The sequence below is a fragment of the Manacus vitellinus genome, unplaced genomic scaffold, assembly GCF_001715985.3.
Source record: "Manacus vitellinus isolate BGI_N305 unplaced genomic scaffold, ASM171598v3 scaffold_16_pilon, whole genome shotgun sequence".
Taxonomy (NCBI): Eukaryota; Metazoa; Chordata; class Aves; order Passeriformes; family Pipridae; genus Manacus; species Manacus vitellinus.
This window is the reverse complement of record NW_021939189.1, coordinates 12417732-12430854: the sequence shown is the minus strand read 5'-3', so window position 1 is coordinate 12430854 and position 13123 is coordinate 12417732. Positions and strand designations below refer to the sequence as shown.

The window sequence follows — 13123 nt, the reverse complement described above, 5'->3', positions numbered from 1 at the left end:
AGAGGAGGTGCAGCAGCAGCAGGGCCTGCCCCACTGTCCCAGTCCCCAGTGAATTCCCAGACCCCATGTCCAGCCCACAGCCCCAGCACACCAGCAAAGCCCAGCTAAGACATGCTACTCACACTGTAATCACACCACTAACAGCAGTGTGGGCAAAGACTTACAAAAATAGCTGAGACTATATATAGCAACTCTGATTTAATTAAAATTAAATACAGTTGTGAGAAAGCTAACTGACCGTTACTGGGAATTCTTGATCAGAACAAACTGTTCAGCATTGGGCCACTCTGCAATCACTAGATCTCATGTGATGACAATACAGTCTATTCTAAACATCACCTCTTCTAGCTGAAGCTCTTGTTAGATATACTTTAAAATGCTGCCTTTTGACCAAAGGCCACATAGAGAAACCTTAAAAAGACAGTTAACATCCTCAGTTCTTATTTGCTTTTTTGTTAAATAAGGGTGTTCCACTTTACTTGGCAAGCACCTTGGCTTGAAACAGTGGTCCCTTTATCTGGTTCATAATTTAAGCCTCTTCCATATTTTGTGTTTAAAGACAATTCAGTTGCTAGGTCACAGCCAAAGGCTACACATGTCACTGACGTATTTACTTCTGGCAGGGATGGGCATGGTTGATGAGTGTGGGGCAGAAACCATCTTCCACCTCATGGGAGCACCCTGTGACACCTCGCAGTTTCTGCAGGCTGCTCTCCCAACACAGGACTCCTGCAGCTTGCCAAGGGAGAACTCAACACCACACTCAAAGTACCTTGATCTTCAAGCAGTAGATTTCACTCTGCATGGTCCTTACAAATAATTTTTACTTTCTTTAATTGTCTCCACATAGAGAATTCCCTCTACTTAATAATCCTGACTGTCTAGCTGTACCCTCCAGTGACCCATGGAAGGGGCCTGTTATGAGCAGGGTTTTAACCAAAGCAGGCAGCAGAGCCTGCTCCCCTTGCACAATGCAGAAGACAAAGGTAGTGAAGCACGATGCTGGATTTTAGGCTCAACGCTTGACTCTCCCCTTCCTTTTCGTGTAAAATGTTCCCTTTGTACCATTACAGCTTTGTAAGTACTGTTAAGTTTGTGTTCTTAAAAAAAAAAAAAGAAAATATGCTTCATTTGCACAAGATGTGCTTTTAAGCTGATTTTTGTTTCCAGTTCTTATGTACTTCCCACCCACTGTTTTCATTCAATCTCAACAAAACCCACCACAGACTAAAGAACAGTCTCTGGCCCAGAGAGGGTCAGTCCCCTCACTACAGCCCCCCCCACTCACTGATGGGGCTGCACAAACGTTCACAGACCCTACCCAAGGGCACACACCCTGTCCCCTCTCCCCCAGAGGTACCATCTTCTGCCACGCTGAAGGGGCAGATCCTTGTTTTAGGCAAGCTGCAGCTCTGCTATCTGCCAGAGGAGCAGGGATGGAAAAATTTGGAGGAACTAAAACACTGTCATGGAAAAAGTTGTAGGAGTTTGCCAAAAGATGTAGCTTTTGTACGGGTAATTAGCTCCCTCAGGAACGGTTCTGACAGGAGGAACTTGAAGAGAAACACATACTGTTCCAGGGCTTGCTGCAACAGAGATCTGACCTGCACATTTTGAAACACCCCACAGGAGTTACCTGGTCATGCTCCCAAAATCTCCTCATGAGAGTGCTGCAGCCAGGCTCTTGGCTGAGGAACCCACACAATTACCTTCACTCCAGGTTGCCAGCGACAGTGGTGCTCACACACACACTCACAGCAGCTTTTCCACTTCAATGCTAGTCTGTCTAAAATGTTTGTAAAACAGTAGCATTCACTTATACTCTGAAAGTCAATTTTTTTCCCCAAAAACATTTATGGACACTGCTGTACACTTACACTTTCCACAGCCATACCACTACACGGGATTTTCCTCAACACAGGCTGCAAGGACTGGGACAGAAAGAACCTTGGAGTCTCCTTCCAGGGTGTTGCATCACCAGGAGCAGCAGTTCCAGGGTAGACTACAAGACAGTCTCTCCTGCTTCCACGAGCACCTTGTGTCAGGCAGTGCAGGTGAACAGGCACAGGGCTGCAGGACAGGAGCAGCTCTTCGTCTCTCCCAGTGTGTACAAAGCATCACAAACCAACAGTCATTTTGCTGGCCATGTTTTTATTTGTTTTTCGTTTTAAACAGGGGAGCCAATGATACATCCAGTATTTCAAAAAATCAGAAGGTAAAACAAATTTTCAAAAGACCGAGATGCTACATGCTATATTTAACCTAATTTTATTCATGCTTGCTTTGGAGGGGGGTCGGGAGTGGGACAGGAATCATTCAGTAAAAACAGACAGTAAAAACAAAATGTCTCACCATATAGAACTTTAACCTACAGTAATGTTGTACCTTAATTATTTCCATGCACACAACTAACATTACAAAATTTTTAAAAAATGAACACAATTAAGACTTCTAGGAGCATTTGATAATAAAGCAATTCCTAATTTCTTTTGTAGAGATCAAGCACCTCCAATTACAAATTCCTATACACAGTGAGTGCTTTACTTGAAATGAAAACTAAAAAATAAAAAATGTATTGGATAGCCTCAGAATAAGCCGATGTTAATATATATCCAGCTATGTAGGCAATAAAACCATAGTGCTAAACAAAACCTTTTATCTGAAAAGTAACTCAAAAATTAAGTTGACTTTCTATAATTACAGAAATATACTTATTTGCTAAAATAAATAAAAGTGCTGCATATTAACACTTCACTATAAAGAATGCATACCAGAACATTTATAAATATTGAATGATTTTCAATAGGAATAGCTACTACAATAATGCTGGCTAAATAGAAGTGCATAATGAGAAGCACTATGGGTGGTTAATATTTTGCCACATACTGCTGTTACCTTGAGGTAGATAACACATGCGTACCAAATTCTGCATTCATTTCAGTTGCTGCTGGTATCATGTGTCTAAGAAATGTGTACAGTATGAAAAACTCTAAAATACGCATGAATGAAAAAAATGTTTCGGGAAAAATAGATATTTTCATGCAATTATGTACAGTCTCACTGTGTAAATTTCAAGGCAAGGTTCTTTTTCTGCAAAACATGGACTCTGTTTTACTGAGAGAATGTTTTTTACTTGGTTTAGTGCATTTTTTTTGTTACCTCCTGCATTTTGCATTATTTTGCTCTATTCTTTAATTTTGTGTGCAAACGACATGCCAGTTTAAAAACAAAACTAACTCATGTATAGAAAGTAATTCTGGATTGTAAAAACAATGGTAAACAGAAAACTAATGAAATCCATACCAAAATTACACCGTCTGATTCAAGTAAAAAAATTACTTACACTAGTAATAAAAAAAGACAAACACATCTCATGAATATAAAAGAAATGTCTGCTGAGTGTTTTAGTTTAGATGTTTCAGAATGCTGCTGTAGGTTTTGTGGGGAATTTGGGGAGATGATTTCATAGCAGAAGGCGTTAGCGTGGCCTGTATTGACTTCAGAGGCGAACCAACAGGGCTGTGAAACTGAGGAATACCTATAGCCTCAAGCTGCTTGTTGAAGAGGAGTTCGCCACTGTTACTGAGAAAGCTCTCTTCTCTCTCCTTCTCCCCAAGCTTCCCCTCTTCTACTGGCTCAGGTTCTAGCATTTCAGCATCTTCTTTCTTACTAAAAAATTTGTCCAAATAACTGGTGTAAGTATTTTCTTTTTCCACTTGTTCATCTTTCCTGACTTCGCAACAGAACTGGTCTATGAGGAAGCACTCCTCCCCACCACTCACAAACTGACTGTCCCAAGAGGTTTGGTACAGAGCTTCTAACTGTGCCAAATTAGCCATTCCTTTCTCCTGCTTCTCTCTGCTCACCGACTTCGATATTATTCCTTTCAACTCTATTTGAGACACTGAACTATTCAAGTCATTTAATTTATCAACATCAGTAGACTCATGTTGTAAACTAAGCTGGATGGTTTCTGCTATAAAAGAATCAAAGTCAAATCCTTGATTCTTCTCCCTTTCTTTCTCAACGAGTTGCTGTGATGCTTCCTCAAGTGCTATCTGAGCTTTCACCAACCCATTCTTTTCACATTTAGACTTGCCTTTCTTATCGGACTTTTCTTTGCTTTGTTCCTTCCAGTTCGAAAGATCTATAATAAGCTTGGGCTCGTAGTAATGGTTTACTTCACTGTCTCGCCAAACTAAATTATCTAGGTATGAAGATGACCTCATTTTGTAATTACAAGTGTGACTACATTCCAGATCACAATACTTGTTTTCATGGTGATCTGAATACTGCCAGCAAGGCTCAGTAGAGAAGTGGGTGTCAAAGGCAGGATCCTCCAGGTACTTTTCACGATCTCCATCCAAATATTTGCGAGGATCTACTTGCACTTCTTCTTCATCAGTAACATCAGAAAGAGCCCTTGGATCGCGCTGAACTTCATCAGCTTCAAAGTTATTATGAATAGGCCAGTCATGGTCTGAAAACTGACTTTCATGGTATCTGTAAAACAATTTCCTAAGTGTTAGCAGCTAAAAACTGTCTTCTAGCTCCAAAGACAGGGACAGTTGAGAATTTCCCTTACAGAATAATGACAATTCAACACAAAGTTATCCTTAATTCAATTTGGTACATCTTCCAGGTTTTAATTTAATCTGGCATAAGCAATCCCCAAATGCACATCTGAAAGATTTAAGTCTGGAAGTATGTACAATAGCTCACTCCATTTACAGACCTCTTTCTAAAAGTGAGTTTAACTGACTTAAGATGACTACTGTGAGTCTCTTTACTATTATATGCACTAAGCATTAGATAAGACAATCATACTTAAAACTCTCTTTAAATAAAGTTTATTTTCTAGAGAAATATTTTGGGGAAAAAAATAACGGAGAGATTAATTTTAGATTCTAGAGTCCTGAGTGCATCTCAGGAATGCATCAGCATTTCCAAGTCAGTGTAATGAATTATAAACTCAATAAGAATGTCTACATGGGAAAATTTTACACTCAGGTCAACTTCAGAAGAAGAAACAAAGAGAAAAGGAACTGATGCCCGTGAAGCACAAAACCATCCAGTTATGTTACCAAAGTAAATGATAAATTTACCTTTCCCAATTATAAATATGGCTGTGACTTTCATCCATTAGCAGAATATCATCAACCTCATCTTCAATGTGAAAAGGATGACTTGAAATAGGCTCATCCGTTGGAAAGGAATAAATGCTCATGTAAGGATGGGACAAAGCTTCTTCTGCTGTCAATCGATCCATGGGACTAAATGTCAGAATCTGCTCCAGAAAGTCCAGCGCTGCAGAGAAAAAGTTACCATTAAATGGGACATTCCAGGCACTCAGAATTTAACATTAAGGTGCAGTGCTTTGCTCTAGAGCTCTCCTTCCTTCACAGTAGCCACCCGAGAAATATCAGCTACTGACAGTACAGTGCCAAATATGCATTCCAGAGCCACTGGAAAGCTGGAAGAGTGAATCAAATCTAAGGTCAACTTAAAGCATGAAAAAATACTGAGAGACAAATGCTTCAAGCTGAATCAGTATCCACCAACACCAGGAAACACTGCTCTTACTTTTGTTGGGGGACTCTTTTAAAAACATTTGGAAGACAGTTCTTTTACACTGACTCCATTCCAACGTTCCCTTATATTTAGAAGGCCAGTGTCTCAAAATAGAGCAATTCCAGTGAAAATAACTCCAGCAGAGATTCACAATTCTACTCCAAAGATCACCAAGCAGCTATTATGGAAGCAAATTATTTTATTACAGTAGAAGACAATCATTCTGCAGAGAATGCAGATTCTTCTAACTCAAAATTCTTTTAAAAATCACATACCTGCACTGCAAAGTCGCTCTCACTATTTTATAACGTTGAAATATGGGAAGTTTTTTTTTTTTTTAATTTACTTACCTTCAGGACTGATGCCTGGAAGCAACTGAGTTAAAGGTTTGTGTGGCTCAGTCATATCGTTTCTAATGTAAACTGGAATTACATTGAGAAGCTCCTGACGGTCCTCCTCATGTACAACAGGAATTGATTCTAGGATCAACTGCATCTGTTCAAGTTCATGCGCACCTGAGCACCAAAGAGAAAATACAAGCTGCCATTTCAACTTCAAACACTTCTGATCCCTGTACATGAAAGGCACGTCAAAATTTTGTGCTCTGAGCAGCTATTTCCAGTAAAAGATTATAATCTCCTACAACAGAGGAAAGGGTGAAGTTCTGAATTTAAATGATAATAAATCTGAAGAGCTCTCAAGAAATGCCCTGGTGCAAGAAGAATTACAGAGCTGCTACTCACAGATAAAGCGACCTAACCTTAAGCTTCTGCAAGGATGTTTTCACCATGGATGAGGTACTCTACAAAACACCTCACTTTTTGTTACATACTATATTCTGCAATTCTTCCCTTTCAGCTGATCTACCTTATTAATTCAGTATTTGACCTCAGTTTGAATTATATGCCCCTTCCTTATAAAAACAGTAGTGGTTTAGCTCAGGAAGAGATCTTACAGGCCAATATTCTACTCTGAAATCTTGCATTAGCTGTCAGGTACAAGACAAAAATCACCTGTCAGTTAAGCAGAGTGATACTGTTTTTAAAAAAAGTACTGTATTATGATTGAAATTATAGTACTCTTCTAGCACTACCTGAAGTCTCCCTGGGTAGGTACCAGAAGGGCCCATATAGCAGGTCAGTTTTGAATAATGAACAGCATCTATATTTGGTACTGGAGTACTCAGAAATAGAGTTTGTTAAACTCAACTCATTGTTCAGCTCCAAGAAAGATGCAGCCCCCTAGAGATTCAACTAGCAGGTGAAACTATTCAGGATTATTTGCATGCCAGCATTTCCCTCCTTCACCGAGCAGCTCTGGGCAATGACAAGCAATACTGATGCATGTGACATTACATATAAAAATAAATGGGGGCAGCAAGAGACTGTACATCTCAAAACCTACACACTGCCAGTTCACTTCAGCAGCCTGCATTGGAAATCCTGTCAGGTGACCTAAAGAAAAGCCGAGGCAAAGTCACTACAGAAAATCTGAGAGACCTATGTTCCCCAAATGAATCAGTGCTGCCTCCTGTTAACTTCTTTACTGGACTGAAAAAGCTGTTTTGTCCTTCTGCTTCAAACTACTACAAATTACTTAATATGTTATCTATCAGATTTATAGTGCCTGTAATTTGTTGGAAAACAGATTCTACTGTATAATTACTGCCAGCTTAAAAATTAATCAGACTTCTTTCTACTATAAGCAAAATGAGCATTTTAAAATATTCATTTAGTAAAAAGAACCAGAGAAGTTGTTTGGAACAGCTACTGAATTCCTCTGCCTCAACTTCCCTTCCCTCATTTATCCCAGGTATTCTGCAATTTTAATCTGCATTCTTCCTTCCCATTCTCATCAGCTTTCCGGAGAGCAGCATTCCTAAGGGATGGTTCAGAAGCAGATAGGAAGCTGTAAATTAACCAAATCAAGCCCTTCAAACAACTTTGCAAAAGAATTTTATTCAGAGTCTCATGACAGGATCACTGTCATATCTCCAACCATCTTCCTTTTCCAAATGCATGACATTAAGAAATCCACTTTTCTTTAAGATTAGAAAACCATGGCAGTGCTAAATTTTCAGAGGGACACACCCATATCTAAAAATATTTTTCTAGGGATCTACACAACACGATTACCAAGCCTACAAATTTAGGGATTTGGTTACTAAGCCTAAGTTTAAAAAACAAAATTTAACTCACTACACAGCTATTAGGCCAATAAAAATTTGTGAAAAATACCAATGCTGCTCAAAAAAAAAAAAAAGCCAAAATGCTGGCAGTTGTGATCATTGTGCAGACTTTCTCCTACTATTTCACTATTTGCCAGTAGAAGTGCTTGATGCAATGGGAACCTAATAAATCTCTTATCAGCCAAGCATTTAATACACTGTGGACCTTACTCCAGTAGTTCGAAACTCAAAGAGTGAGCAACTCCCTGCAAATTAAGAAAAACCTTTGCACATATTAATCACTGATTTCTACCAAATAATGCTTTCAAGTGACTGTTCTCCATTAATAATACTTAATTGGAAAAAGGTGATTTCATTACCTTTTCATGCAACACTAAGAATTACTGCAGAGGTGTCCTCTTAGTCCACACATATTTTAAATTTAGTTCTTTGGGGTTTTATCTGTATTACTCCAGTAATTTAGACCAACAGGAGCAAATCCAAGAGCAAGCCTGAATAATACAGCTGCTGCTGAGGCCCCAGGGTGCACACAAAATCAGCATTTCAGGTTTACTGCAGACTAGAGCTCATCTGCTCCCATGGACTGAATGCCTGTCAGCAGGTGGAGCACACTGGTGACCTCCTACAGTGCAAATGACAGTTTCATTTCATCTAAAAGGCTCCTGTTTGTGCACTGAGCTAAGTCAGCAATGTGGTACAGGATGGCCATAAGAGATCTGCTTCAGAAATTTCCTCCTAGTCCTAACCAAAGCACTAATACAGACATGTCCAATGAGACCAGAGCATTTGCTTCCTGTCTTACCAGAAACAGCTGAAGGCTGCACATGTCCTTGCTATGTCACACTAAATTTTACATTTTTAAACCTTAAATCTATACCACTGGGACTTCATAATTTAAAATATAGAGAAGCAGAAGTGATTAGATTGACTACCTTAAACAGAATAATCTTTATGCACATGATACTCAGGGCATTCATAACCCTAAAATATTCCCCAATTCACACACGTATTAGAACCTTAGGCATCCAATAAATTTAGCTTAACATAACTGCAGACAGATTTACCATATATGATTATTGCATTTAATTGTGATTTGTTTAAATACACACCAACACAAGTAACAAAACTGAAGTGTCTTCTGCTTTATAAATACATCTATTTATAGTTTATATAACTGCACAATAATATAGCATATTCTGACAGTCAATGACTACTGATATTAACCATAAAACCCAATCTTTCTTGGGGAAGATAATTAAGCAGTACCACTCCTTTTAGGAATATGCACACATATTTTCATTCTACCCACCTGCAAAGAGGGTTTTCCCAGTCAGCATTTCAGCAAAGATGCAACCTGCAGCCCACATGTCAATGGCTTTAGTGTAGTTGTTAGGAGAAAGCAAAAGACGGGGCGATCTGTACCATTTAGTAACCAATCCTTCAGAAAGATGGCCCTAAGGAAATTAATTAAAAGGGGAAAAAAAAAAAGGAAAAAAAATTACTTAGATTTTTAAGACGTATTCTTTTTAATTACTTGTTTCTTGTTTTTTAAACGCACTACTAGAAGATTTCTTGGTCTCAAGGTCCCAGGGACTGTACCACATGCCTCATACTACACCTTTCTACCTTCTTAAATGAAATACAAGTATCTTTATGAGCGAACAGCAGCAATATAGAACTATGACACTATCTATTAGTTAAATGAGGTACTGCAGCAAAACTTTCTCATTCCCAGGTGCCAAATTAATGCAGAGATGATACTGAACTCTCTTGTGAAACCTCATCTAGACCAGGAAGACAGTTATCTCTAAACCAATCCCAGGAAGTAGCCACACTTGCACATTGCAAGTGCACCTCTTATAAACTTATCTAAGGCTGCTACAGTTGTGCCTCTAAATGTTGCTCTTAATCTCAGGTTATGTTTTATGAACACAACTAGTAAAAAAAAAAAAAAAGGACTACTGCAAGCATAAAATAAAACTATCTGAGACAAAACATGTCATTCAGTGATCTGTTTTACTCTATTTGCAAGCATTCCAGTTCTTTTGCATGATCCCTAACATGACAGCCCACCTGCTAACAAGGCCTTCCACAGCCTGTCTACCTGTGGAAAAGGGAAGAAGACGCTATTTTAAGAAAGCACAGCTGTCAGTATATCACTTAGATATTCCCCCTCTCTGCATACCTTGTGGGAATAATGAGGATCCATGATTCGTGCAAGACCAAAGTCACCAATCTTCAGCACCAAGTCTTCAGTATTAATGAAAAGATTAGCTGGTTTGAGATCTCTATGCAGAACATTTGCAGAGTGAATATACTTGAGCCCACGTAGCAGCTGGTACATGAAAAGCCTGGCATGATCTTCCAGTAAAGGGCCTTGCTCTAGCAAATTAGCCAGATCTGTCTCCATGTATTCCTGGACAATGTAAACACAGTTCAATTCTGTAAGGGAGCCCACGTCATCTGTCAACTGGCTTCCACTGGGACCAAGAATTTCAAATACTTTGACAATGTTATCGTGGTCAAGTCTTCTAATAATTTTGATCTCACGTAGAGCATGTTTAACACTCTGGGGATCCGTAAGGACAATTTTCTTGACAGCCACTCTCTTGTCACAGTCATTATCGACAGCAGAAAAAACTAAGCCATTTCCACCACAGCCCAGTGGTTTTAAGTCCATATAGCGAGAGCCCAGATCAAAACCATGAATGTTCATGAGACTTTCAAATTTTTCTGCCATTTTTAAATTCTTTACGTTTCTTTTTCCTCAAACTACTAAGCTTCTGTAAACACACGGAGACACTTCCACTGGTATCTGAAGGAAAGGTCTTAGAGAAAGGGAGAAGAAACACTTGGCTTTGACGGCAAGATGGTTTCTTGACACTCTCATTTCATTATGAGCCAGCCAGGCCTGTTGTGTCCCCTTGTGAATTTAGAGCCTGTAAGCTCTAGAACTCAAACTGAGCATAAGATAGAAAGATTGCAGCATTCATAGTTCAAGAAAGGTGCAGCATTTCTGCAGACATTGAAGAAAATACTCACAAGAAACTCAAACGGAATGAAATGACATACTATGCACTCAGCTCTACTGTGCTAAACTGGTTAACATTTAACAAAAATGTGAATAAATATGCACATAATAGGCTTCTATTAACATCCTCCTCCTCACAGTGCAGATACATTCAGTGTTGGACTGGTCCTGAGCAGCGTCATTCTATGGTGCTGGTAAGCACTATTTTTTTTCCTTCTTCCTCCTTTTCCTCTCCTTTGTTTACAGTCTAGTTAAGTGGGAAACTGGCAGCTCTTGATTTACAAAAGATGCCTTCTGTTAATGATCAGGTGGCTCCAGCTCACCACAATCACAATCAAAGCTACCATCCATTTTACTCCGTGACAACCTGAAAAGCAGAGAAAAATACATCAGTGCTGCAGCAAATACAAAAGTCTTCCTCCTCCCCCAGCTCATTAAGTTAACAAATAAACAACTTATTCGCTGTCAGGTTACAAAATACAAAGTGATCACAAAAGCTAAACTAATTAGAAATTACATATAGTTTTCATACTTGTAGAAAACTGACGATACTGACCAACCACCACTTCTAAAACATTTTTGATATAATCTATTGAAAATATATGGCACACAATGAAAAATCCTCCTGAATCTTAATAAAGAAGGGCATAACAAAGAAAACATCTCTACTGGAGAATTACCAAGAGACAACTCAGACACAACAATATCCTTAACATCAGTCACTAAATTTTGGAGTAATTCTTTTCAATGAATTTTTACTCAAAGACAAAATCAGGTTAAACTATTTCACCATCATAAGAAATAACTGGGTACTGTTCACACGAAAAGGGTAAGGCTTGTGCACTCCCAGTATTTACTGACTTCCCAGAATATACAGCACACATCCAGTGCCTTAAAAGCTTATAAAGATTTTGGATAAAGTTTACCCACATCTCAAATAATAACTTTGCCTCTAGAGACTCATTATTACAGGAATCATAGGGGTAATTCATACATATTAGACAAATATTATTACTTTAACAGTTAATTCAACACTTATCCAACTAGATTACAGAGAAAAACTAACAGCACGTACATTTTACAGAGTAACTGATATATTCTACAACGACTTCCCCTGACACATGGCACTTTCAGACATCATTTATTTGTTAATAGTGTAATGAATTCACCTACTGTTTATGAAAAAACAAACAAGCAAACAAACTGGTAATTTTCTCAGTAAGTTCCTGTCAGCAGCAGCAGAATGCAGTCATAAAGACCACATGCTGGATTTCCGTACAACATCCTCTTTTCTTTTAAATGCTCGAAAATGCCACAAAGAGTCAAAGGTGTAACTTACACAGTGTGGTAAGGTTTGGGCAATTCCATTACAAGTCACTTGTATGTTCTTCCCCAACAACTATAGGTCATATCAAACCACTAAATGCTGTCTGTTCAATCTTAGATTAACAAATTTCAGCTCTTCGCCCAGCTCTCTACATAAATGTAAAGGTCTCTAAACTATCCCAACACTTCAGAATTAATTTTAAGAGCGTTATTCCTTAAAACTATGCTAAGATTTCAGTGGGACAATTGGGAGCAAGCAAAACAAGTCTCCTAAATCCTGACAGAACAGCAAGAGCAGCTGACAAGTTATTAACATATTCTAAATAATGGTCTAAATTCACTAAAGTAATCAGAATTGTATACAGAAAAAGAAAAAAAAGGAAAGAAAGACACACTGGCAAACAGAAACAAGACTGTTTCAACACATTTAAATATTGCCTTTCCTTAGGCTCAAGCCTCACTGTCACCAAACACACAGCCCCAGTGCCCTGGGCTCACTCACACTCTCCTCCCACACACCACCTGCCTCCAGGTACTTACACAGCCACAAGACAAACACAGAAAGGAGGAAACATATGCCGTTCTCTGCTCAGTTTCTTTTTAAATGAAGATCACCAAATGCAGTATTTCTAAACTGAAAAGCATTGAGCTGTCCTCCGCTGTGGTGATCTTCAGAGCTTTCTCTACTCAGTACATGGAACTATTGCCTTGGGATTCCTTTCTTTGAGCACTGGCAAGTCCTAATTATTAACAGTGTTTTACAAGGCTTTATAGCCTCAGTACAAACATAATGAGGTAGCACTATTACTTTTCCCAAAACTATCTTTTCTATCTTTCTATCAATATTAAGACAAAGTGAGGACCTCTCTTAAAATACTCATGAATTCACTTAAAGAACAAAAATAAAATTTATCCTTAAGAGGACAGCATCAGTGACTATCCAACACTGTTTACAATTATAAAACAACTAAGTCTAGCCTCTTGATTATTAACACTTTTACACCTAA

General features: G+C 38.6%; 1 protein-coding gene across 4 annotated transcripts in view; it reads right to left on the bottom strand.

Moving 5' to 3' along the window:
• Nucleotides 1–2131: 2131 nt before the first annotated feature.
• Nucleotides 2132–13123, bottom strand: part of MAPK6 (mitogen-activated protein kinase 6) — a 29250-nt gene continuing 18258 nt past the window's right edge. For all 4 annotated transcript variants that reach the window (XM_008927142.4, XM_029958845.1, XM_029958846.1 and 1 more), the window contains exons 2-6: nucleotides 9945–11157; nucleotides 9069–9213; nucleotides 5922–6086; nucleotides 5106–5307; nucleotides 2132–4503 (exon numbers count right to left, since the gene is read on the bottom strand). In XM_008927142.4, coding sequence (XP_008925390.1) covers nucleotides 3405–4503; nucleotides 5106–5307; nucleotides 5922–6086; nucleotides 9069–9213; nucleotides 9945–10499 — 2166 coding nt within the window. In that variant the 5' untranslated portion in view covers nucleotides 10500–11157 and the 3' untranslated portion in view covers nucleotides 2132–3404. The remainder of the gene's footprint in view (nucleotides 4504–5105; nucleotides 5308–5921; nucleotides 6087–9068; nucleotides 9214–9944; nucleotides 11158–13123) is intronic.